This window comes from Pezoporus occidentalis, unplaced genomic scaffold, assembly GCF_034315485.1.
Source record: "Pezoporus occidentalis ecotype Australia unplaced genomic scaffold, CSIRO_AGI_Poc_V1 ctg262, whole genome shotgun sequence".
Lineage (NCBI taxonomy): Eukaryota > Metazoa > Chordata > Aves > Psittaciformes > Psittacidae > Pezoporus > Pezoporus occidentalis.
Genome location: NW_026914523.1, coordinates 364707 through 390990, shown reverse-complemented (window position 1 = coordinate 390990; position 26284 = coordinate 364707). Strand labels below are relative to the sequence as shown.

Below are 26284 nucleotides of genomic sequence, written 5' to 3'. Positions count from 1 at the left end.
CTGCCCACCCTGCTGCCGGGGTATGAGCTGCTGGGGAAGTCAGCAGCGTGACGTTGATGCTGTTTTTTCTATCTGCAAATACGAGTTCCTTAAAAGAGGAATTCTGCATCAAGCTTTCACCGAGTTGTCCCAGAGAGTGCAGGAAAAGGAAGAAAAGGAACCGGCAGTGAAGCAGCCTGGCAGCTGTGCCAAGTGGCAACGATGTGTGACCCAGCACCAGCTCATTCCCACGGGGAGCAAAAGACCTTTCAAAGCCTCAAAGCTTCTCACCAGGCCAAGCCGTCCTCGTGCTGGGCTGTCCCCTGGCTGTGCCACGGGCTGGCACACAGCACAGAGCACCCGCTGCATCCCAGCACCGAGCCTTCATAAACTTTGCAGGGTATTTTTAGCCTCTTCCGAATGCGATGCTCTGAAAGCAGGAGGCTGGAGCAGATTTGCTGGCAGGGTGGGAGCTCCTGTGTTCAGGGGGCTGAGAGCATCACTTCGGGAGGGGTAGGAATGCAGCAGCTGGGATTTCTCCGAGCTGTTGGCATTACCTATAGCGTGAGATTTCCCTTGGTGGCATTTAGGCCATTTTTATTCTTGTTCTCATTCCTCACTTTCATTTTCTGGCTGTTTCCTTCAGTTCCTCTAGCCAAAACCCAAGCATCTCCTGTGCGTGCATGTGGGGCAGGAAAGCCTCTGGCTCTGGGTGCACAAATGGGAGTTAGTTTATGAGGGGGGGGAATGTTAGTCTGCATCAGGTTTAGGGTTTGAGGAGCTTTGTCCACCCCACGTTATTGTTGGGGTGCCTCCAAAGGGCCATGGGGATCACAGCATGCGTTGCTGCGCTTCAGTTATTGCCTGGTCCAGTGCCGGTCCTGAGCTGCCTGTTCTGGAAAGCAGAACACGGCGGGTGGGAGGCGACCTGGGGTTTGCCACTGATGGTTTTGCAGTGACATCTGCTTTCACTTCCTGATCTGGGGCCTACGAGGCATGTGTTTCACTCCGAATGAAACCTTAAAAGCCCCTCTGGTCACCCAGCTGCCTTCACGTGAGGATGGACCCCGTCACTCTGTCACTGCTGTCTCCTTGGTGTGGGCCTTGCCTGCACATGGGAATTCTCCTCTAGGAAGAGAGTGGCCAGAGGAGGCAGGAGCAGTTAGAGGCTTGTTTGGGGAGGTGTTTTAAGTGATATTTCAATGTCATGGTTATTGGGCCAGTCCCATAAATACGAGGGAGAAGTGCAGTGCTAGACCTGTGTTGGGTGGCTGGCCATGCGAATGTCACCCAGAAGGACCTGGCATGGAAACCCCATGCAGAGCCTGGGTTTGCCATCGGTGGGGATGTGCTTATCCTGCTCCTGGGCCTAAAAGCAGGAGCAGCAACTAGAGAAATGCTTCTCCTTTCCAGGATGGTGGAGGAGCTGGTGGCATCACCACGCTGCATGGCCTTGGTCAGCCACACTGCATGAGTGTCCTGGTTCAGCAAAGGTGTTGGGGCTGGAAGGAAAAGCCTTGAAGGGTACCTGATGGCCTGTTTTGAGCATTCACCCTGGGTTTGATCACAGACCCTGGAGCGTGTCTGTGTCCTAATGAACCGTATTCCTTTAAGCACCGTGACTCACGCTCAGCGTGAGCAGCCATGGAAGGACAGGCCTGGAGGAGCTGCCCTTCCCCGGCAGTCTCCTGAGCTCCCTCTCCCTCTGCCCCTTCAGGAACAGAAGTTTTGCCAGCGCTATGACCAGCTGATGGAGGCCTGGGAAAAAAAAGTGGAGCGCATTGAAAATAACCCGCGGCGCCGTGCCAAAGAGAGCAAAGTGCGGGAATACTATGAGAAGCAATTCCCGGAGATCCGGAAGCAGCGGGAACTGCAAGAGCGCATGCAGAGGTTAGAGGAGAAGCGGTAGGAAGGGGCTGAGCTGGTATCAGACAGCCTTTCTCTTTTCTATGGGGATGGGCATGGGGCTTGTTTGCGGGAGGAGCGGGCTGGGGTGACTGTCAGTCCCGTTTCTCCCTGTCTGGTCAAAGCAGGAGCCAACGGACGAGCAGCTTTGCTGCTTTTTCCCCAGGATGGCTCAGCACAGGGCCAAAAGAGAAGGAAAAATGTCAGGAATGTGGTTGCCTGCGTCCCCTCTGCTGCTGACCTCCTGGCTGGCCACACTGGAGCAAGGGGCAGCTCTCTTGTGTTAGCACCTGGCTAGGACAGTGCTAACTATTGCCGTAGTGGTGGGCCCAAACTAAGATGTACGAGACCATTTGGTCATGTTGGTTATTTAATACATGCATATGCTTTGATCAGAGCCTGGGCAGGGGTAAGAAACGTGTGGAAGTTAATAGGAATGACTACAAGTAATAGGGAGGGAGCAGAATGTCCTCTGTCTCTCCCATCCCCTGTCCAGTTTTTCCACCTCATTGGGAGCACAGTTTGAGGTCACATTATTCTGTGCCAGGAGGAGGCATGGATCCATGATCTTGCTGAAAACTCTCCATCCTTCCCATTTCAGTTCCAGGATCTTGCCCAGGGACAGCTGATGTGTGCAGAACCCAAACCCCCTCTGCCAGCACCTCATCTTATGCCCCACTAACAGCTAGATGGGCTCAGACTTCCTAATTAGTGGCTTTATTTTGTCTTAAAGAGACAGGGAGAAATGGTACTGAGGAAGAAATGTTTTAATTTGTTACCTGCTTAATAAGAGAAGTTTTAATTCCATGGGGCTTGTGGCTGTTACATTAAATGATACTGGGGGGGGGGGGGGTGTCAGTGGCTGGTTTTGATTTAAAAGTTCCCACAGCATTTGCAAGCCAGGTGCTGTGGCATCAGTACTAATGGCTTGGTGGTAACACTGATGCCACTGTTGCTGTGGTTCGATGAGCAGGATAAAATACAGGGAAGTGCATGGCTGGGTATGAAATGTCCTTCTGTTGTAGCATTCCAGGAGGTCGGCACACGTAAGGAAGGTGGTTTGAAGCTCTTGTCCTGTGAGCCCTAAATCTGGGGATCACGGGGAACAGTGCTGTGGGAGCCCATGGGGCTTCAGCAGGCACCATTCCTGCAGCATGGGATGAGGTGGCATAGATGGGGTGTTGGATATGGCCATGGTGGAGGTCAGCAAGGGGGACCACAGAGCCATTGAGCTGTCACAAATGTGGTTTGCTGCTTATGAAATGGAGCATCAGTGTCTGAGTGTTTCACTGCCCTTTCCCAGCAGGGTAGGACAGAGGGGCAGCGGTGGGCTCTCCATGTCAGCTGCACGCAGCGAGCATGAGGTGTCAGAAATCATCGACGGGCTCTCAGAACAAGAGGTGAGACCGGGTTGTCCTTTCTCCTCCTCTTCATTCCTCACTCCACTCTTCTCTGAGGAAGGCAAGAGCGCACTGCCAGGTCCCGTGGGGAAATCAGAGACAAATCCCACTAAGTTCAGGCCACGCTGAGGTTGGGGAGGTTGCCGTGATGCCTAATATGCTTTCTGGACAGGATCCAAAGTGAGGTGTTCATTTAATACCCAGCAGCATCTTTCCAGCCACCCAAGACAGGTAACAGGGCTGTGCAATGGTTCTGCAGGACCTAAACAGGGAGCAAAGCACCCCAGGGAGCTGGTGGTCAGTGGGTAGGATTTGTCAGCATTAAACTGCCTCTTTGGGACCTGAAACCTCAGGATGCTGCTCTTCCTGGGTAGCACCCCACAACCACCTCCTGGCCATTGGTTTAAACTGGAACTGGAGGTGGGAAGGGAAAGGAAGGGAGCCAGCACCCTGGCTGCCGGGTGGAGGGGTTTTTCTGTTTCATTTCATTTTGTTTTGAATGGGCTGTGTGGCTCGACACAGGGGAATCCTATGGAATGAATGGTTTGTATGTGAGCCAGTTGGCCCACATCTTCTGGGAGTGCTCCATTCATCTTGAAACATCCCCGTGACCTTGGCTTCGTTTGGATCTGGTTTCACAAGGGTTCCACTCTCTTGGCACGGCAGCGAGCTGCAGTGAATGGATTGCGTTCGGGAGGGGAGAGCAGCCATTGCCCAGCAATAGCTGAGATGTTTGCAGCCTGTGCACCACGGGTCGCTCCCTGCCCTGGTTCCAGGGCAGTTTGCTGTTAGCCAGTGAAGGCAACGACCTGGAGGACATGGATCTCGGGAGCAGAGAGAAATTTCACAGCTCTGCAGAGGTCGTGGCCAAGAGGAGCGTTAGAGGATTGCCTCCAGCCTCCTGCACAGTGAGTGCGCTGCTGAACGGCACGCTGATAGCATTCTGCTGAGCACAAGGCACTGCTGTGCTTGTCTCAGAGGAGCTTCCAGCCCTTCCAGAGGGTTGGAAGGAGCAGGGAGGTGAGAGCCAGGGAGCATCGCTGGTGGCAGAGGCCAGCTCTCTGCCCCAGCACGCTGCTGGAGAGGAGCGAGGTCTGGCTGCATGCTGCAGGGTGTCTCTGCACCCTGACACCCTTCCAGGCACAGGGAGAGGCCCTGCTGCAGGCAGTGCTCCTGCCTGCTGCCCCTGCCTGCCCTGGCTTTCTCCTTTTGGCTGGGGCTCTCTGTGGCTGCCAGGGTAGATGCTCTGGCTGCAAGCTGTCCTGACCTCCCACAATGAGGTGACACCCCCAGGGCATCTGAGCAGATGGTTGCTCAACGGGAGGTGTCCCAATGAGGATGAGAAACGTGATGGGATGAGTTGAAGCATTCCTGTGTGTGCAGAGAGTTGTGTTTTAGGAAGAGGAGGATGGGTCTGATCAGTCACAGCAGGGAAGCAGAGTGGTGCTGGGCAGGCCTGGTTGCGGGAAGGATTGGACATTACTGTTCTCCCAGGAGCTAGCATCCGGCTGTAGTTTAACATAACAACACTTGAGACCTGGCCTTCCTGGGTTAAGGGCTGGAATCTATGTCTGACCAGTGCCATTGCAGGTGACAGGACTCAAAGGGGTGCTGCTGCTAGCAAAGAGGGTGGTCAGAGCCATCCCCCTGTGCCAGGGGGCCAGCTGAAGGGACAGTCCCAGCGTTCAGGCAAGGGACAGCAGAAATGAGACATCACATTGGCCACTCTGTTGCAAATACTTAAGGAAACCAGTGTGCCCAGTCTGTCCTGTCCTGGTGTGCAGCCAGGGCTCTGGATGAACTTTATGCTTGAATAGGATGGAATAAAGGCGTCAGGTTATGTCCCAGGGTGTTGCAGTGAGAGGAAAGACAGGAATGATGGTCCTGTTGCAGTGACATTTGAAGCCTCTTGGAACAAGATTAGGTTTCCTGTGGAAGGGAAACACTACGTCTCCTCTGCTCTCCCTTTCAATAGGCTTTGAGAGCTGACCTGCTTCCCTTGGAATTTGGGCTGTAGGGCTGAACCCCTCCATATGGCCATGGGTTTGGGGTTTGCATTCCCTGTGCCACTTCTGCTCTGATTTGTCTTGGTCATGGTCAGGAGCTTTTTTGCTTAAGTCAGACATTTCCACATGGTATCTTAAAGCCTTTTATTTCAGACTGAAACATTCATTATTTCCTGGCTGACAGCAATAGCCTCTTTCAGCATTTCATTTACAATTACTCCAGCAATAAAGCTGTCTGGTGCTTGCTTTTGAATTCTCCTGTTCCTCCGCCTGTCCTTTCCTCTCGAACATCTGTCCCCTTCGGTCCCCACGGGCCCGTGGTGCTGACCAACTGTTCTCTCTGCTTTCCCCACAGAACCTAGAGAAGCAGATGCGCCAGCTCGCTGTCATCCCACCCATGCTCTACGATGCTGACCAGCAGCGCATTAAATTCATCAACATGAACGGCCTCATGGATGACCCCATGAAGGTCTACAAGGACCGGCAGGTGATGAACATGTGGAGCGAGCAGGAGAAGGAGACCTTCCGGGAAAAGTGAGTGCAGCCCATACATCTCTGTGTGTAGCCCTTGGGAAGTGTGGGCAGGACCCATGCAATGCTTTGGCCAGGGCCCCAGTGCACTGGGACATGGATTTCCCAAGGAGAATGGATTTCCCCCAGGGATACAGTCGGAGTCTGTGCTGCCTTGGGCCTGGGCACAGCGTGATGGACCTGCACAGAAACCTCAGGCCTTTCTGTATGGTTGGTGTGATCGTGTGCCTGAGCAGAGCTGCTGCTCATGGGGAGAACTAGAAGTTTTTCTGCTTCTGCATTCCCATCCCCATCAGCCAGTTGAAGGATAGCACCAATGAAACCCAGTGCTCCATACGCTCATCTGGTTTTGGGTTTACATGCTGTCTTTTGAGCACTGTGTGTCCAGGGGGATTCTTGGGGCTGTCAACATCCAGCTCCCCCATGTAGGCCCCCTCAGGCTGCAGCTTCCAGCTGGTGCCGGTCCCTCGGTGCTCCATCCTGCTGTCTGCAGGATTTGCCACCAGCTGCTGTTTCCATGGATGCATTCCCACATCAGACACATGCAGACTCTGGCTGCGGTGCTTTCTCCTGTTTGCGAGCAGTGCTGGAGAACAGCTTCACTTTGTCAACTGTGAGATCACTTGGGGGATTGCTGATCCCTTCCCTTGGGTACCACTGTGCTGTCAGCCAAGCTGTGGGTCCCAGCTTAGCCTCACATCCAGACTCCCCTGTATCTCGTAGCCCAGTGGGGGCCCAGGTTGGAGGACCAGAGCATCCTTGGTGCCCCAAATGTATCAATGTGTCTGTGAAAACACAGCTGAAGTTCAACTCCAGCTCACTGCTGTGGACATGTGGGACATGGAGGTATGTGGGTGCATCACAGCCACCTCATCCCTTGCAGCAGCGCTTCCTTAATCTGGCCTCCATACGATGATGGGATAGCTCCATGGATAAGCAGCAGGCCCACAGCCAGCCAAGCTGGAAGCTCCTCCATGTCCGGGATCCTCCTCCTGTCCCTGCTTGTGACGACTCCTGTTTGCTGCTGAAATAACTAATTGCCAAGGCAGACCGAAAGGGAACAAAACAGGCAAACCGCCTCCAAGCCTTTGGTAGAGGAGAATCCTCATTGCTAATTAGCCTTAAAATGTGACACCCCAAACAGCAAGGCTTGCCCGCAAATGACGCAAAGACTAATTACTTGGGCTTTAATGGCGGGGCCGTGCCTGCCTAATGGGGTTGGAAGAATCCACACCCAGCTCATGCATCCTGCTGTGCACGGTGGTTTCTGTGTCATCACCGTGGGTGATGCAGAGCTTGAGGCATAAATACAGCAGGATTTCAGGGCTCTCACAAAGCTCATCTGAAGAGATTGGTACTTAGGAGCTGTAAGGAGGGCCATGGGTCCTGTCCCAGCTCCCGCCCCGATCCCAGTGTGCGGGTAGCTGAGCTGCCTGGTGTGCTGTTGCTCCTAGCCTGGGTTTTTAAAGTGAACCAGACTTGTGTCATCTGTGATTGTGACCCAGAGCTGGCCTCTTCCTGAGACCATGAAAACCTGATGTAACCTTTTATTCAGCCTTCACGGTGAGGGCTCTTGGAGAAAGCAGCCAGGCACTGCAAGGCTGACAAGCTCCAGGTCTGAACTATCTTAGCTGTCAAAACATAACCACAAGGAAGAGTCTGATTTGATTTGCTTCTGGGCAGGATTTCAGGTCTCTCTATTGAGCGCTCATCGCCAGGGGGGCTGTGGTTCGCTGGTGAAGGCTGTGGTACCCCTTGGTCCTGCTCAGGCACCAAGGCCTTGTTGTGCTGGGCACCATAAGAAGACAACATCCATCCTTGTTATGGGGACACAATCTGGCTTATGAAAAACAACGTGTTGTTGTCTGCATTGCTCACAAGGCTGTGTTAACATCACTGATAACATGGCCTTGAAAACCCCGTCTGTTGGTTTGTGCTGGGTGCCTCTCCAGCTCTGTGTTCTGATTCCAGCCTGTCTGAGCAGCCCAGCTCTTATCTTTCCCCTCACCCCCAGCATTTCTGGTTTCTTTTTTCTCTTTCACATGTTTTGGGGGGGATCTCTCTTGGTGTCTGTATTATATCTGGGGAGGTAATTTTTACCCTTCAAGTGACAGAAAGGTCACAGTTGCCTTTGGGATAGAGATTGGGGACCCCATTAAGCACCCACACCACAGCTCACCCACCTCTTCCCTGTGATCCATTTCCATGGGGCATAGGGCCGGTAGCTCCAGAGAGCTGACAAACCACACGTGCCACACTGACCACTCTGCTCCTGTGGGCAAAGCCCATGCTGGTGGCAGCCCTGGAGCAAAGTCACCACTCACCAGGCTCCTCGTGCTTTGGTGATGCAGTGGTTAACCATCCTCCTGCCAGCAGCAGCACCTCCTGCCAAGGGCTTGCTGGCCTGAGATGCTTCCCCACCAGCTAAGCAAAGGGATTTGTTGGAGGAGACATCTCTGTGCCTGGGGACATCTACCCGCAGTGGGTGATGCACCCTCCTGGGCTGCCGGAACCAGGGGTGATCCTGCTGACAGCTCCTCACAGCCACCGTGGCACTGGGGATCTCTTGAGCAACTCGGCAACGTGGCAGCTTCCTCCTGGGGCTTGGGTTTCCCTTCCTGTCCTCTGCAGCTGCTCCTGACAGCCCAGCCAGGCCTGGGGTCCCGCTCAGCAGCAGGGGCACCCCCAGCCATGCTGCAGGATGCTTTGGCATTGATGGCAATTCTTCACCCTTTCCTTGCCAGATCCTGAAGCCTCAACCATGTGTGCAGCTCTGTGCCCATCCTGCCATTGGTACGGGCTTGGGTGTCTCTGGGAGCAGCCCCCCTGCCCTCTCCCACCCTGTGATGAACATCTGCTCATTGGAGCTGCTGACCAGCCCGGCTGCAGTGGGCTAAATATAAAGTTCCTGTCTTTCTGGGAAGCTGAGCAGCAGACAAATACTTTCTCAAACCCCTGGGTCCCTCAGGGAGGTGCTCTTGCTGCTCCAGGCACACAGGGCATGGCAGCCCAGCTGCAAGAGGGTCAGAGCCAGAGCCCATGCTAACCCTCTCCCTTTTGCTCCTCAGGTTCATGCAGCATCCAAAGAACTTTGGCCTGATCGCATCCTTTCTGGACAGGAAGGTAAGCATCCCTACCTGGCTTTAACCTGCCTCACGCTGTCTCTTCTCCATCACATCTCCCTCCCTTTGGTGCTGGAGCAGCCAGTGGATGCTGGGCACCTGTGGGTGGTGGTGGCTCAGAGTCCTGGTCATGGTCCAGATGCCTCCTGGCTCCCTGCAGAGACAAGGGACTGAGTCAGCGTCAGGGAGTTTGGATCTGGGAGATGTGTGAATGCATCCAGCCTGGCATGTAGGCGTTGCAGCCCTCCGTGATCTGCCTGGCGAGCTGCTTCCCAGCATCTCCTGGAGCAGTTTGCACCAGCCAGGCTGTCACACAGCAGGGTGGGTACGCTGCTGCCCAGCACAAAGCAGACGGGTCCCCTCTTTGCTCAGGTTAGGGATGCTGAGGATGGGCTGAGTCCCAGTTCCTCCAGCAGTTTGGGTTGGTGTCATGTAGGCACACACACCTCCCCTTTTGTTTAGCTTGCCGGAGGGCCTGACCTTTCCCAAGCCTCTGTGTCGTGCTTCTGGGACTTCTCCTTTTTGCTGATGGAGGAAAGGTTTGAAAAAGAGATCTGAAGGGAGAGCAAGTCCCTGTTCCCATTCTGAGCAAGGCCAGGTACCTTCTGTGGAACTGGCCATATGGGCAGATCCTGGACAAACAGCCTGGAAAGACAGTGGTGGACCAGGTGCTCCCCTGAGCAGGAGACATTTGAGAGCTACTTGTAGGTAGCTGCATCCTCTGCCCATCTCATACAGTGTTTGATCTACACAGTGTCCACTCTCTCTGGGGGAACCCCTCTGCTTTCACGGGCTGACCTGCAGAGCTTCCATCCACCCTAAATTATTCTCTGATTCTGCGTGATTCAGGCTGGGGAAATAATTCCTAAGGCCTTGCCTTTTCTTTCCAAAGCAGCAAGCAGGCAAAGGCCAGCAGCAACCTTGTGCTGCTGCTGTTGCTGTAAGATCCCAGGCGCTTTCCAGCCTTTCCCACTTGCTGAAGCCGAAAGCGGTGGGACTTGGATGATGCTCACAATCCAGCCTGTGTTCCAAGCTGTAAAATGTCTTCTAATTTTATTTGTACTCATTTGTAAATCAGGCTGTAATTATGATACAGAACACATCCATTATCCTGTTGGAGAGAGATGCAAAGTATGGCTCAATGTAATGAATTAATAGATTTTTAAATTGCATTATAAAAAAAATAGTGATCTTAGCCCTTGGAACAGATGACTGTAAGTTTTTGTGTTCTTGTGTGTGTGTGTATAATCAGGGCTAGATTAGAAAGAGATCCAATTAACACTTTAAAAGTTGCAATCTGGTTTTGCACATGGTTCCTCTCCTTGCACAGGGATAGGGAGAGCGCAGCCCCTGGGAGCACGCAGCAGCACCCTGCTCCTGGGTGCTTCCAGGTGCGATGGGTCTGTTCATGCAGATCCTGGGTATGAAAGTGTAGCCCAAGACCAGCGTTCAGGTGCCAGGACAGTTCAGCAAAGGACTTTTCCCAGTGTTGAACACTCTGCTGCTCAGGATCAGGATACGTCCCAGCAATGGTTCCATGTTTTCCTAACGGGTCTAATCTGGGATGGTGCTCATAGAGCCAACTGCTGGACTTGCAGTTGGGATGGTGGCTCCTGCGTGCCAGGATCTCAGTCTGACCATGAGAAAGTCATATGAGCTAGTTAAGCCAGTGAGCTTAACATCTGCACATAACACGAGCTGACAGTTGCATGGCAGGTTGTGCCTCACGTAACCCCGACAGAGGGTGACTCTCCTCCTGCCTTCAGTTGCCACAGTCATCTGGGGTCAGCCCTTTCCCCGTTAGCATCCAACATGGGGTGCTTTCTGCTCTGCACCCCATCTCCATCTCAGCATGCCTGTGGGATGGCCATAGTCTGTCCCTTGGAAGAGCTCAGTGTTTTTACTAGGACAGCGTACATTGCTCTCCTCTTCCAGCTCCAATGAAGGGCTTTGGGAGGGAGGTGTTTGGGTTGCAGATCTTCAGAAGCAGCAGGAGACCTGGTGATGGCAGGGCCTGAGCACTGCTCCTTGAAGTCTGCGCCCTGATAGTGCCATGGGATGGGACCTGCTGTTCCCTGACTCGCTGTGTCCTTGCAGACGGTGGCAGACTGTGTCCTGTATTACTACCTGACCAAGAAGAATGAGAACTACAAGAACCTTGTAAGAAGAAACTACCGGAGGCGTGGGAAGGGCCAGGTAAGAGCTGGAGGAACCCATGGAAACATTGGGCTGAGTGCTTTGCACTGCTTTGCACTTGCAGCCTCTCAGCAGCACCTTCTCTGAGCACCCCAGATGCTGCTTTCCTCCCCTCCCCAGATGGAGGTCTCTCGTGCAGGCTGCAACAGGGCTGTGGTTTTGCTCTGTGTAGCTTTTCAGAACGTGCTGTTTTCTGGTGGTTGATGTTTGTCCGTTCCTATGCCAAGGTCACAGTAGCTTTCAAAAAGCAAATAACAAATCCAGGATGCTTGGAAAAGGAAGGGGATGGAGCGAATGCAGAAAACCTGGCTGCGTGTCAGGGGTAGCACAAGGTTGCCCGTGCAGCCTGTAGCTGCGGGCAGGAGCCAAGTGGAGCCTCTTCTCTCTCCACTCTGGAGACAGCAGCCAGTGCGCTGATGGGGATGGGGCTCCTGGGAGCTGGTTTGGGGTGCTTCTACCTTGCACCTGTGCAAAGAGGAGAATGAGCTGAGTGGGAATGACTTCTGGTGACCACCTGAGCAGAGGCTTATCAGTCTGTAAGAAGTGCTGGAGGGTGTCTGAGGTCTTCTTGAGGGCTTGCAGATTTGGTGCTGTAGCTGGAGGAGACCCTTAACTCTTTGGATGAGGGCCGGGCCGGTACCTAGGACACCATGAGATGCTGGGGTAGGTGACTGAATCAACCCTTGGCCGTTACCATGGCCAAGATAGAGATCTAGACATGACCATGCCAGTGTTGCTGCTGATACCACGATACCCAGATAAGTGCTAACCTCTTGGGCAGGTACCTTGTCCCTGCAAATGCTTTCAGCCAGAGGAAGGTCCCTCAGGTCCATCCCCAGGTCCATGAATGAACAATTATCCATGTCATGAGGAGAGTGGGGTGACCACAAAGGAAGCATCTCTCCAGATAACGTGGAGATAGGGATGGAAAAGCTGGCCTGGCCTGTGCCACCACTGACATCAGCGGCTCCTCACGCTGCATGGCCATAAAAAGCAGCACTTGGGTCGAGGTCCTGATTGGGAGGCAGATAGGTAGCCTCGCTCCAATTTGATTTCTGCAGCATTAAGACATCAGAATAGCTAGCACATGACGAATGTCATGGACAGGGCCCAATTTTCCCTTCTTTCTTTCAGACACATTAGGGATGGATAAAGCCCTATTAGATTATCCAGTCCCTCTCCCAGCAAACACAGGGTGGTTCCCTCCAGTACATTTTTATAGTGTTTACCATGGTCTGTTTTGTTAGATCACAGCAACTAGAACATGAGACCACATTTGTTTCTTGTTAGTGGTGGAGACATTTAGCATAGCAAATTCTGGTTTCAGTGTGAAGTTGAGCAAGTGTGGAGGGAGAGAGGCAATCTAATGCTCCTCTCTGCATCTGCCTACCTCCCGCTGTGGCCACAGACCTGCCTTGGCCTGCACCCAGCAGGTACTATTTGTGTTTTGGGGTTTAAGGGTATCCAAAGCATCGCTAGCTACAGTATTTCCCATGGTGTTTTCCCTTGCTTATGAGTCTGGTCCAGCCTGGGCAGTGGAGATTGTGTGCTGCTGTTTGGAGCCTTGTTCTGTTCCAGCTTTTGGGAGCAGGGACTTAACTGCATCCCATAGTACTTACTTTACAACCGTAGTAAAAGGCAGGACTATTTTTGCAAGCAGGGGGCTGCAATATTAGTAACTTATTAAGAGTGAGGCTGCTGGGCACTGAAGGGAGCAGATTCACGTCCACTGCAGCAGACCTCAACCAGATCATTATTGATTCTGAAAGAAGAATCAGATCCTTGAGTCAGTGCTCAGGTGGAAGGTGGGATGTTCAGGCAAGCTGTGAGACCCAAGGGCTGCTTGCATGAATAGTAGTGGGAAAGAAGTGCAGAGCTTAGAATCCAGCTCTCCCACAGAGATCTTGGGGGGTCTTGAGATGCACACTTAGTGCTGTGACACCTCCAGTATTTCTATATGTTGCTTGCATCCATTTCCTGCAAGGCTGCAAGCAGGGGAGCACTGGGAGAGCCTACAAGCAGGCTTGGGAAGGGCATGATGCTGTGGAGGGGAGGCTCTTGCCCATGTAGCCTCATAGAGAGTCAGAGCTGTGCTGGGGAGCAGCAGTGTGGGGCTGCTCCAGCACCAGGTGATCTCCCTTCACCTGCCCAGTCTCAGCCATCAGAGATGGTGACAGAATGCAGGACGGGAGACATGGTGGGACAGCATACAGGGAGGAGTGGGGCTGTGAGCCATCCTCCCCCAGCACTGGGAGACATGGTGCTGTGTTCCCTGTGCTCCAAGCACAGGTTTTGCTGCTGATAAGGGTTCAAGCAGTTAAACGCCAGAAGTGAGCTATAATTGATTTTAGAGGAGGGCAGGCGAGGTGGACTTCAGATCAGATGAGAGGAGTGGATGGGGTCTGGCACAAATAGCATTTCAAGTGGCCCTGCACTGTTTTCTCACTGCTTTCCTCATGGAGAGGCTGGTGGTCTTCCTTGCTCTTGGAGGAGCTTGAGAGCAAAGTGGAGATAATTACACGGAGAAACAAAGCTCCTCTGGTGTCAAGGCTCTCATTGTGGCCTACTTATTAAAAGTCCATTAAAAAGTAAGAATCCCACTGCTCCCTGGCTGATGGTCCCCGGGCAAAGGATATTCCTCATAAAACTGCTACTTAGTGCTGAAAATCTTCTGCCAAAAGCAGGGACTTCGCACGCTTCTGCTTCCAGTTTGTCAGAACGTGGAGCAGCCGCCTGCTCCGAGGCAGGGTGCATGGTCCTGCCATAGAGCCTGCCCCGGTGCTGGTGGGTGAAAGGTGTTCCCATCTGATGGATCATTGTGTGGAATATTTGGGCTCCTGAGATAAAGAGCCTTTCTAAACTAATCCACTGTGTTCAGGTACGGAAAACGCCATTGAACCCTGCAAGGGGGGGATCACTAGGAAGAGGAATAACTTCCAAGTGTGTAATTTGTCACTGGAAACAAAAGAAAATAAAGAAGTTTGTGTCATGGTAAAACAATCTGATCCAATAATCAGCATGAATCTGATGAATTCATCTGCATGATTTTGAATGAGCCTGTATTGAAAGGCCCTTGTGTAGATGAAAGCCCCTTTGGGGGCTATTGCAGTCATTCTTTAGGGTATTCCAGAGAGCTTCGCTGCAAATGCCCCCAGTCCTGTAGTGGGGGCACCAAAAATTACCTCAGGGCGCTGACGAGTTCTGGAGAAGGACTTTTTCCAAGGGTGTGTAGTTACAGGCCAAGGGGAATGGCTTTAACCTGCCAGAGGGGAGATTGAGATGAGCTCTTAGGCAGAAGCTCTTCCCTGTGAGGGTGCTGAGGCGCTGGCACAGGGTGCCCAGAGAAGCTGTGGCTGCCCCATCCCTGGCAGTGCTCAAGGCCAGGTTGGACACAGGGGCTTGGAGCAAGCTGCTCTAGTGGAGGATGCCCCTGCCCGTGGCAGGGGTTGGAGCCGGATGAGCGTTAAGGTCCCTTCAACCCAAACCAATCTGGGATGCTATGAAAATCGAAGCTAGGCAGTTAGTGCCATGTGTCTCCTCTTTGGGCAAGCTGCTCAGCCGGGCTGCGGTAGCACAGGTGTTGGGCTGAAGCTGTGCTGGAGGAAAAGTGCCTTTATTTCAGCATAATTATTCCGTGCACAGCGCAGGGTTTTTATTCCACAGTATATTCCCTTTGCTTTTGGAGCAGCGGTGCCCACGTCGCTGCAGCGCGCAAGTCGCGCTTCCTGTGTCAGTGCTGGTGAATTCCCAGGGGAGAATCCCTGGAGCTTCCCCGCAGTGCCTTGATGGGGAGACGGCTGGTCATCCCGCCAGGAAAAGCCGCTCCAGCAGCGGGTCAGTCACCAGCGGCGATGAGCGGCCGAGGAGCCGCCTGCCCGCCCTGGGCTGACTCAGATGAAGTCATGTGTGGATGAATGGATGGAGGGATGGATGGATGGAGCGGGACGTGCCGTCACACCGTCCCCCTTGGCGCTGCTGTCAGACAGTGCTCATGTAGCCCCTGGCGGAAGGGCCCTGTGTGTGTGAGCGCTGATGCTTTCGAGGACTCACTCCATGGCACCCGGGGGGACCAGCTCCACCCCGACCCCCCATTTCTCAACTGGGGAGCAGTGCCAGAGCTGTACTGGTGGGGCTGGGCCCTGTGGTGTGACCTGGCCTGGCAGCCAGCGTGGTCCCTGCCAGGGCTGACAGCCTTTCCCAGGCCCACCCTCTTCCCGTCCCCTGCCAAAACCCAAATGGAATTATCCGTCCCGCCGCTGTCCCGCCCTCCCCAAACACAAACCATTCCCCTCGCTGACGCGGATAAACAGCCCCAGCCTGGAGCTGTATAAACAACACCAGTACTTGATTCATGGAAGCCCTGTCCTGGCTGGCAGGGCTCGGACTGACACATGGGTGCTGCCTGCCCACAGGTCCGTGGCTCCATGCTCCCCATCCCTGATGCAGGAGCAGAGCACCCGCTTAGGTCCAACCTTGCTGCGCCACCACCTCTCCTCCATCCGCAAGGATCGGGTCTGGAGCTCAGCGAGCTGCCTCTTACACTGCACATCATGCATGTGCCCCTGCTCCACTGACTACAGTGGATAATGAGGTGAAGGGTAGTTATATCTGGGAAGTGTTTGACTATGATCAGTCAAGGGAGTGGCTCCTCATTAGTGACAAAGGACTCGACAGCTTCTCTTTCAGATGTGGGGAGATAACCTGTCATAAAATCCTGGTTTAATAATGCAGCCTCTCACCCTGAAACAGGCCTGGATGTGGCTGCTAAACTTTGCTGCCACGAACACCTGTAAATACATTCCGCAAGCATTTAAGCCTGTGCTGACTTTAGTGCCGTGTTTTAAAGAGTACTGGGGTTATCTGCAGAGCAGGTTTGTGATGGAGCAGTTTGCCTGGGATGTCAGTGGCAGGGTGTGTTGTGATGGGATGTTGCTGTGAGGTGCCCTGCTTGCTGTCCTGTACCCCAGGTAAGCCCCATCCTGCTGTTGTGTGTAGACTGACCTCGCTGCCAGAACACCAGAGTGATTGAATTTGGCTCATCATCTGGCCAGGCCCAGATCTGCAGTGTGAGAGCACTGCTGGTGGCTGGGGAGACCTGCTCAGCCAGGCTGAGGCTGCAGGACCCGTGAGAAGTCATCACATCTGGTCAGACCCTGTGGTCCTGGTCCTGCTGGAGTGCAGCCTCCTGGGGAGAAATGTCTCGCATTTATCCCTTGGGTGCTTCTGTGTGATGCTGTTGAGCATCAGGGTGCCTGCGTAGAGGTGGGAAGCTGTGAGAACAGCTAGTTTGAGCTAATACTGATCCTGTAACCTTCCATTGGCACCTGCTCTTTCCAGCTGGGCTCCCATACCCTGTCCCCCAGGTGTTCCCCGTGAGGTACATCATGCCCATTCCTCCATTTCAAGGGCATTGCAGCTTTCCAAAGCCCTGCCGCCCCTCCAGGCAGCATAATCAGGCAAACACAATGGAAACTCACATTCCTGAAATCCCAGCTGCAGTTTTGGGGGTGATTAAATGAGAACGATGTGGCCATATTTGGGAAAAGAATCAAAGGATGCATTGCTGGGGGAGGATGGTCCCCAGGTCCCAGCACGGCCTCATGGGCTGCTGGCAGCGCAGGGTCAGCACAGAGACCTGCGTGCTTGGAGCAGGGACAGGCATCAGGCACGGGTTTGCTGATGGACCACTTGCTGATGGATCCTTTGACCACCACAACCAGGGTCTTCCATGCAGCTTGATTGCATCTGAGTTAGTGATAATACAAGTCACTTACAAGTGACGTGAACCCCCCATTGTGGTTGGCTCCCGAGTTGGGACTCGTGTTTCTCCAGCAGCAGGTTGATGCATCCTCCTGGCGAGCCTGCACCCATGTGAGTACTTCTCAAGACAGGGATTTGGGATCTGGGCTGAGCATTAGTGACCCTGGTGTTAATGCAGCATCTTCCCAGCGAGACGGGGAGTGATAGAGGCAGTTGGATTTTGGGATGAGTTGTTCTATTGGTTGTTGTGATCCAGGTTTGACTGGGAATGGATGGGAAGTATTCTGTGTCATTGCTAAGTTGCTGTCTAAAGCAAGCACAGCTGAAAATCCAGAGAAAGCTGCTCCAGATACAGGGTTTGCTTTGCCCCCACTGCATCTGTGGAATGCATGGATGCTGCTCTGCATCCCACGGGCTGCTGACCCGGCACCTTCCTCTGTTGGCTGTGCTCAGAGCAGGGTCGGCGTGCGGCCGGGGAGCTGCGAGCAGGGGGGGGGAGCAGGGTAAAGCAAACCACAGGGAAGAGAAAACACGTGTTCTCCGCCTGGGACAGAGCGGGGGCTCATCTCCAGTGCTTCCAAACATTACGCTCTCTTCCCCTCGGGTCATTTTCCCTTCGCAAGCAATCAAATCACTTGTTAAAAAAACTCAGCAGCGACCCAGAAAAGAAACATTTCCTCTTATGGAAAAGCCCTCGGTGGTTTAAGGAGGGAGCTGAGTGAGCAGGGTCCTGTAACAATCACTGAGACCAGGGAGCGAGCGGTGGGAAGGCACCAGCACCCGCTGAGCTGCACAGGGGCCCCTGCCCAGGGGGCTCTTGGTGCTGCCCGAGATGAGCCCATGCTCTGGTTGTGCCATGCCCTGGCGAGCGATGCTGCAGGGTCCAGCATCCCTAACAGTCGCACAGCCAGCCCCTCTCCTTGTCCCCAGCATGCTGCTCACCCCCAGGACCGGCAGCCTGGGACATGGCACAGGACTTTCCCACGGCACAGCAGGACAGCCCCACTGCGGCTGCCGGCACTTTGCTGCTGGCACCGGCCGTGTCTTGTGGCCTGCTCGGTGCCTCCCGGGATGCTGGGCACAGCACCAGCCTTTTCCATCTCTGCCATGCAATGATTGCTGTCTTGTGGAGTTTATTGTTTACCAGCAGAGGAGCAGCTCAGCTCCAGGCCGTCGCGGTCGGGTTGTGTGCCGAGCGAGGCCCACGTTCTGTATCGGTCTTATCAAATCCAAGCCCTGGCCCTTTGATTCTTCAGCTCGCTTCCGCATCAAACCCAGCCCCGGGTGGAAGCGATCAAAGCCAAGTCGCCGGCAGACATTCCTCTTCCTCTCCTTGTTGTTTTGGCAGCGGCTTGTTTTGCTTTGTGGTTTCTCCTATGAGTGGAGGGTGCCATGCATGGTCGTGAGAAGCCAGGATGTGCAGTAGTGGGTGGCAGCGAGGGCTGAGGCGTTCCAGACCATTGGATCAGAGCCACTGGGCCCTGAGAGTTAGTTATGTGGTACATAAATGTATTTCTAAGCCATCCTTCCTGTGCTCCATATCCATCCATGGGATGGGTAGGGAAATGCAGGGAGCAGTGCTGTAACTGGCCATGCAGCATCAAACCTCAGTGGTGGGTGCTCCTACCTCTCTGCAGTGGCATCAGCAAAAGGGGAAGGATGCTCCATGGGAGACCTCAGGTGTCTGGGCAGCCTGGTGGCTAAAGAGGAGGCTGGTGCTGAGTACGTCTCCTGGCTCCCATTGGTGTGATGAGCCAGAGGGAGAGTTTGAAAGCAGGTGGTAGGATGGATGTGAGTGGTGGAGAAGTCGTGGCTGTGTTATACCAGCCCTGCTCCTGGCAGAGATTCTCTGTTCACTGTCCTATGGGGACCTAAGTGCCAAATCCTGATGACTGTGCCGCAGAGTGCCGTGCATCCTGCCCAGTGGTGCTGGTACAGGACCCTGTGGGACCTTCAGGGTGATGGCAGCAGGCCCTCATGCACACACATGGCCATCACAGCGTGCTGGGGCTCCCAGAGAAGCAGCAAAGCAAATCCCAGGCGCTCCTGGCCAGCCTAGCGCAGGCCTTTTGTTTTGGGCTTATCTCGAGCTGGTTTTAATTTGCTACTCCCTGATTGAGTGCAGTGACCTCGGCCTGAGCCTGCTCCACAGCTGAGTGCCCCTCCAGAGCATCATAAATGCCACTGGTCTGAAGTCACCCGTGGGAGAAGTGCAGAGCTGGCGCCCTGCACGCAGGAGAGGCGGCACAGCGAGCGAGCGCTCCTGGCTGCTGCAGGGGATGGGGCTCGTGCCGAAGTCCCTGTCGAGGTGTGACACAATGTGACATGATGGGGAGAGGGTTATCAAGCGTCACCGCACTGCGAGCACATAGCAAGGGCTGTGCAAAGCTGCCTTCAAGCAAAACCCCTGGATCTTGCTGCCTGCGGTGCCAGTGGATGGGTTTGTGCAGCACCAAAACCAGTTGCTCACGGCTCATCGTGGCACACACGGCTCCCTCTGCCCATGCTTTGCTCCCTCCTGATGTAAGGAGCAGGCAGGAGTTGGTGGTTTCTGTGGTGTGTTCTTGTTCTGTAAGAGCCCATAATGATGGCAGTGGATGTGATGCACCTGCTGGCCGCCAAATGACATTCCCTGTGCAGCCAGGCTGGCCTCGAAACATGGTGTGAGAGAGGGGAGCTCTCACTCCCAGCTGGCACTTGGGCTCTTGCACAGTGCCATCACTGTGACCTGAGCCAGTTCCCTGCCAGCCTGTCCCACAGCAAGTGACATGGACAGGGATGGAAAGAGCTGGTTGTCCTGGGGTGGGAACAAGAGGGATGAGCTCAGCTAAACATCACACGGGAGCTGCTGCGAGAAGGTCCCCAGCAGGACCAGGGCTGGGGAACTGAGCCGTGCTGGTGACAGTGGTGTTCTGGTGTGTATTTTGAGGGTGCTGCACAGCAGGGAGTGAAGGGGGCTGTGAGTGACCTCGTTTGCAAGGTGCACAGTCTGGTGGTTAGCACTGGGATGCTCGTTGGGCAGCGAGTGAGGTTTGTGTGCTGGACTCTGGCATGGTCCCCACTCATCTCCCAGAGAAGGGGATGAGGAAGGCAGGAGCAGTCATTTTCCGGAGGTTTGCAAGTTTGGAAAATAAATAGCCCTGTGCCATAGGTTAAGCTTGGCATCCTGGTGGATTAATCATGCTGGCTGCAGCCAGCACTGAGAGCCCCGGTGACGAGAGCTGTGGTTTATAGATGATGATTCATCGACTCGACTTAGAGCGACCACGTTATTCCAGCAGATTGCAAAATCATAAGAGGAATGTTGTGGTTAGTTTACGGCTTAACTATGCAAATCGTCAGGAAGCCTTCAGAGCCGGAGAATGTAAGGCACAGCGCGCCCGGATGGCTGGGCGGTGAGCAGGGGCCGGGAGCCGGCGATGGGGCTGTCGGGGACCGGCCGCTCACGGGAGCCAGGGAGCGGGGAGGTGAGTGATTTGGGATGGGGATGAGGGTCCGGAGCTCGCGGAGAGCCTGTGAGCAGGGTGCTGTGGATGCAGGGGGACACACTGCTGGCTGGGAAGGGGTTTCTGCCTGGTTTCAGTGTCTCCGTGCCAAGGCACCGGGTGTCTCCGTCAGGGCTGTGGAGGGTGAAGGTTGGGGAGCTGCTTTCCCCCACCTCCTCCTGTCCTCCCATCCTGCTTCCAGAAGCAGGCAGTGCTTCGGCAGAGGAAGTAAACAGAGTGGGAGGAGCTGCACCTCTTCCTTGCCGGGGCTTTTCTCTCAGGCAGAGCCATTGCTGGGCATGCAGTGAGCTGGTGATTCCTTGTCCGGGACTTACCTGGAAGCTGGTGTCCCCTGAAAGAATGCTCGGAGCTAGAGCTTTGGAGTGGCTGAAATCCCTGTGCCGTGCTCAATGGAGCTGGGCAGGGCGAGTGTCGCTCCGGCGGGGAGCTGGTGCTGGGGCAAGGGGGTGGCCGGTATTCCCGGGATGTTGGCAGCGCTCTGCTCCAATCCAGCTGCTCCAGGGCTGGTGGGAAGTCGGGATAGAGGAGAGCAGGTGTTTGTAATTACGGATCAGCTCATGCCGGAGCACAGGGAAGGAGGCCGCCCGTCCCTATGGACTCGGAGCAGGATCGGCCGCTCATCCCGTGTGCAGTTTTGTCCTGGGGCCTTTCTAAATAAACAGGATGTGTCGGCAGCAAAAACAAGCAGCAGCGATGTGAGGAGGAGGAAGGGTGGTCCAGCAGTTAGAGCGTCTGACCTGGGAGGGAGGGACGGGAGGGCCAGCCCTGCCCTCTGCCACAGGCATCTTCCCTGGCCTCGGGCATGTCCCTTCACCTTCTTGTGCAAGGTGGGGAGCACGTACCTGCTGGTGACAGGGTGCCTCATCCCCAGGGGGGCAGGGATATAGGTGGGGAGAGGTTGAAGCTTGCTGGGAGCTGAGCAGTTCTGGTGCTGGGCTTTGGTGTGTCCGCTAAGAGCTGACCCACCTGCTGGTCCACCTCTAACCGGGGCAGCGTGAATCAGAGGGAAACATCGGCTCGTAATTGGGGAAGCATTTCCTGGCCTGTCACGCTTTGGGATGGCGTCCCGTCCCTTGAATCATCCAGAGCTGGTCCGCGTCCAGCACTAAGAATAGCCTCCCCGTGTGCCGGGAGTGGGGGACCGCCCGGCCCATGGTCCCCTGGCTGTGGCTTCCCGGTGCGGTGCTGTGCCGTGCCATGGTCCGGCTCCGATGCTGACCGGGCTGAGGTTTGGGGTGGAGCAGGTAGCATGGGTAGGCTGAGGCAGCTGCTGTGGTTGGTCCCTGCGGGGTGTCCCACCTCCTTACTCCACGTGCTGTTTGCATCTGAGCTCTCACATGGTTGCATTCAGGACCCCAGGGTGCCTGTTTCCCCACGGCTTCAACCAGCCCTGCAGCCTCCAGCCCAGCACATACCCCTGGGTGGGATGTGAGGTGTCACTCATGAGCGTGACCATCCCCAGAGGTACTTCCTGGGGTGTTCAGGGGGTGCCCCACACGTAACCGAGCCCTAGCATAGGGAATAAGCCATCACTGCATGCTTGCCAGGGTTCAAAGCAGCATTTGGCTCGAAGCCACCTTCACATGCAGACATGAGCACAGCCACGGGTGGAGCTGGGGACAGTTTTCCCAGCCATGGCCTCATGGTGATGGTGTTGCCCAATTTATGCGTTTCAGCCTGGCAGGTGAGAGCCAACCAGTCCTGTCCCCTCCCGTCCTGTCCCGCTGCACAGGGTGCTGTGCCCTCCTGGCTCTCACTCCTGGTGTCGGGCACCCGTCGGGCTGGAGCAGGGCAATCACTAGAGGGCATCCTTGGATCGAGATGCTCCTCTGCAGTGGAAAAGCCCTAATTTGATGTCCTAGCAGGCTGGGCTTGAAACCTCCCAGAGGAGAGGGATGCACTGAAGCCAGGCCATGGGGTTTGCCAGTCCTTGTTATGCTGGAGCTCGGCAGATGCCTCTGCAGGGAAGCACCCACACTGCAGCATGAGCCACCATGGCCACTCGCACCTCTTCCCTGCCTTTCCACCCCTGCTCTTGCAGGCTGGCACAGGGAGATCCACATTCCCAGCCTGTTCCTCTGGGGAGGAGCTGTGATGGCTGCTTGGGGTGACAGCCCCCTGGTTCAGACAAGCATGAAGACAAGATGAGATGATGTTGAAGTTTCCTTGGAAGCCCCCGCCAGGCTGGTGCAGGGGCAGGGGCTCATACAGTCACCGCTGCAGAAGGGCTGGGTTTACACCCCAGGGACATGGGATCTTCAGGATGCAGGGATCCCCATCCCTCAGAAGAAAATATTCACAATGGGGTGATAGAAATACTGCGAAGCTCACCTGGGCTCCTCTCCCTTGCCAAAGCACTTGGTGAAGGGATGGGTGGTGACAGCAGAGCCTGCCCTGCTCCCCGCTGACCCTCAGAGGTGACAACCCTTATCCCATGGTGTTTGTTGGGGCTGAACCCATGCTCAGGGTTCACCCTGGTGTGACTCAGGGAGTCACCAGGTTCAGAGCAGCACTGGGGAGACCTGTGTGACAATGCCCCTTGCTCGTGTGCAGCCAGGCAGGATCCTGATCCGCCTCCTTCTCCCTGGGTTGGGGACTGGTGATGGCAGTGCCTGGCACGCTGGGTGCGATGCTGTTGTTGGCCATTTGCTGCAGGAGACAGCTCATTCCCCAAGCCTGAGAGATTTATGGACTGGAAAATCTTGTGTGTGACCGAGTGTGAACTGTTCCCCAGTTCCCCCTCCCCTGGATCTTCCCAGCCTTGCATCCCACGGAGCCGTTCCTTGGGGGTGCAGCGGGGGTGTGAGCTGATGTGGGTGCGTTCAGCACGTGTGTTGGCATGGGGGTGCTGCAGGGGCTGGCCATGCCTGCCACACGTGTGCTGCTGAGCCGCGTCCCGGTGGCACAGCTGCCTCCCCTGTACAAGGAGGAACTGAAAGTCTGCAGGGATTCAGTGATGGCAGCGCTGTGTTCTGAGGACTTGTGTTGAACCAGGGCCTGGAAGAATCAGCAGCTTGCTCGTTCAACTGCTCCACAGCCTGTTGTGACAGCTCCATGCTTCTTGTTTTAGCGGCAGCCCCTGGGGGCAGAGGGTTTAGCTTGCACCCAGTGCCGCTGCTGCAGGGATGCCTGTGTTGGAGGCAGCCTCCCATATCAAGGACAGGCCTATCTTGCTGGATTGAGGGAGGCAGGGACACCTCATCCACACTTGCCGAATGGCTGTGTGCCAGCCAGACCTGGCCACTTGGGACCATACTTTCTGCTGATAAATCCGCTTTAAGGCAATTTCCCCCCATTACATCACTGAACCCTTTCCCAAGGGATGGTGGAAGCCCTGCAGCTTGGTCAGGGGCTGGGCGAGCCCAGGGTGGGTTTTCCTGGAGCAAGCAGCCAGGAGCAGGATGGTTTAATAAATCATTTCCGCCTCTAATTCCTACTTCTCTATGAAATGCCTCTCGGTTGCCAGTCGCCAGAGGGAAGGGAGGTCAGGGGAACTAGGCCTCCCCAGCATCCTCCTTCCTGCAGCTGTTGAAACAAAATCCAGAGCTATTATAATCACCGTGTCCCTCCCTCGGGTACCATGGCCCGGGCGATAGAGTTGGAGCAGTTGGGGTGCATGACCATGTCAGATGCTTGAGGAAGAGATCGCAGCATTGGTATTGCTGAGTCTCAGGGCATCTCTGGTGCCCCCATCTCCTTCATGCTCCAGCATAATGAATCCCACCAGCTGCAAATCGTGATTGCAAATCGTGACAGTCATCATCTGCAGGGAACAGGGGGTTGTTCTCACCTCCCTGCTCACTGCCTGCCCCGGGGGAGCCCCTGGGGCTGTCCCACTGCTTGCAACAGGAGCCCAGACTCCCCCTGATCTCCCCGGAAGGCTTTCAGCCTCCATGGCCTCTGCAAGCACCCCGCTGTACTCTCTGCCTGCAGCACTCTTTCCTCTTGGCCGCTCGCCCCCAGCATTGTTTCGAGGCGTTTGTTTAGGTTGGCCCAGGTGCTGCGATGAATCCGCCTCAGCACTGAGGGGTTGTTTTGTTTTACGTCCCTTGTTTTGCAGCAGCAGCAGCAAATGCCCCGGAGCGGCCAAGAAGATAAAGATGAAAAAGAGAAAGAGAAGGAGAAAGAGGGAGAGAAGGAGGAAGACAAGCAGGAAACAGAGAACGACAAAGAGGAACTGACCAAGTAAGGACAATCCCTCCCTGCCTGCTGAGGGGCTGGGGATGTGGTGGTGGGATGCAGCATTAGGATGCAGTGGTTGGATCTAACATAGTTCAGGGCTGCCTGACCCCGTGCAGGACCATGTGTGCTGACTGCACCTCCTCCGCAGGGAGGGAAGAGCAGAGCCTGCTCTCCTCTTCATTCCTCATCCCAGCTGCTCCCAACCTTGGAAAACAACTCTGATAAGCTCTTTTATATATATAAACCCAATCAACCCACAAAGCCCCTCTGATCCTCCAGCTTGTTTTGCTGTTGTGAGAGCCTCTGGGAGCCAGAGAAGCAATCTGGGCGCAGCCGAGCGCGGCACTTCACCTTTAGCATTATTGATGGCAACGTGAGCGCTCCCAGATGAAGGGCTTCAGCCAGCCCTGCCTCCCTCACACCAAACAGGGAGTGTCGGAGCCGTGGCGGGGAAAGGTTGGCACGCAGACCGCTAGCTATCTGTAATGGGCTTAATACTTGGTTTAAAAGAACATCTGGCTTCATTATATCTAGGCTGCAAAGACATTTACCAGCAGGTCCTTTCAGGAAGATAAATGAGGAGGAGGCAGGGATGAATTTGAATGGTCTGGTATTAAACCTGTCTCCGTCAGGTCTCTGCGTGCACTTGGTGGTGGAGCTGCAGCCAGCTGCAGAAAGAAAGCCCCACCACAAATCACCCCACCACCAATCCCAGCCAGGAAAAGAGCCTGTGTGTGCAAAAACAAATGCAGACCTGCTCTCCCCTCCACCTCCAAAGACCCAGCAGAAACCCCTCATCCCCAAACACGTGCAGAGGAATAATTGCTTGACCTAAAACTCAGACCAACCACGGGGGTTTTTCCCTTTCCTCCCTGATTTTGCAGGGACAAGAACGACGACACATCCGGGGAAGACAATGATGAGAAGGAAACGGTCACCTCCAAGGGTCGGAAAACTGCCAACAGCCAGGGCAGGCGCAAGGGCCGCATCACCCGCTCCATGGCCAATGAAGCCAACAACGAGGAGGCGACCGCCCCGCAGCAGAGCGCGGAGCTCGGTAGGTAGCAGTGGTTATGGGGATGGGGAGATCTTGGCACAGCTTTTTGGTTGTCCTCTCTGGTGTGATGGGGCATCACCGTGCTCTGCTCCCTGCTCACAGAGGAGGGTTTTCCTTCATGGAATCCTCCGTTTTGGGGAGCAACAATTACGTTTCTCCATCTCACAAATTACCCAGTTCACCCAGATAGAGCAGAGCCATATGCAAGCTTGGCCTGTCCTGGCTGTTGGTGTGGTTTATGGCCTCAGAGAGGAAGTACTGCAGAACAAAAAGAGGGTTTTCAGAAGCACTTTTGGCTGCGTTCATGCAGAGCTTGTGTCCCTCCTGCACCCAGAGATGTGTTTCCCTCTGCAGTAGTTTGGGCTTTGAGTACCCCTGATCTCTGCCTAGGAGCCTGCTTTGCCATCCTGGGCTTGCCCGGTCTCTGCCAGTTCTCCTGCCCTCTCTGTTTCCAAACCTGCCTGGAGCTTGAGCAGCTGCAGCCTGTGGGGTTTGTGACCCCCTGGCCTTGGGAATTTGGCTGGTCCCTTCCCATCTCTGCAGCTGAAGGACGTGGTGAGGGGGGCAGCGGGTCATGGCTGACGTCATGCGTGTGCACTCAGGTTGCTCTTGTTTAGCCCAAAAAGCAGCATTTTCTGTG

General features: G+C 55.0%; 1 protein-coding gene across 11 annotated transcripts in view; it reads left to right on the top strand.

The window, feature by feature from the left end:
- Positions 1 to 26284, top strand: part of NCOR2 (nuclear receptor corepressor 2) — a 237005-nt gene that overhangs the window by 152653 nt on the left and 58068 nt on the right. For 3 of the 11 annotated variants that reach the window (XM_062624131.1, XM_062624130.1, XM_062624125.1), the window contains exons 10-16: positions 1697 to 1884; positions 3188 to 3284; positions 5646 to 5824; positions 8890 to 8944; positions 11041 to 11139; positions 24466 to 24590; positions 25472 to 25644. In XM_062624131.1, the coding sequence (XP_062480115.1) occupies positions 1697 to 1884; positions 3188 to 3284; positions 5646 to 5824; positions 8890 to 8944; positions 11041 to 11139; positions 24466 to 24590; positions 25472 to 25644 (916 nt within the window). Of the gene's footprint in view, positions 1 to 1696; positions 1885 to 3187; positions 3285 to 5645; positions 5825 to 8889; positions 8945 to 11040; positions 11140 to 20303; positions 20367 to 24465; positions 24591 to 25471; positions 25645 to 26284 lie in introns of those variants that run through there. The other 8 variants (XM_062624136.1, XM_062624129.1, XM_062624134.1 and 5 more) reach the window with 6 other exon arrangements.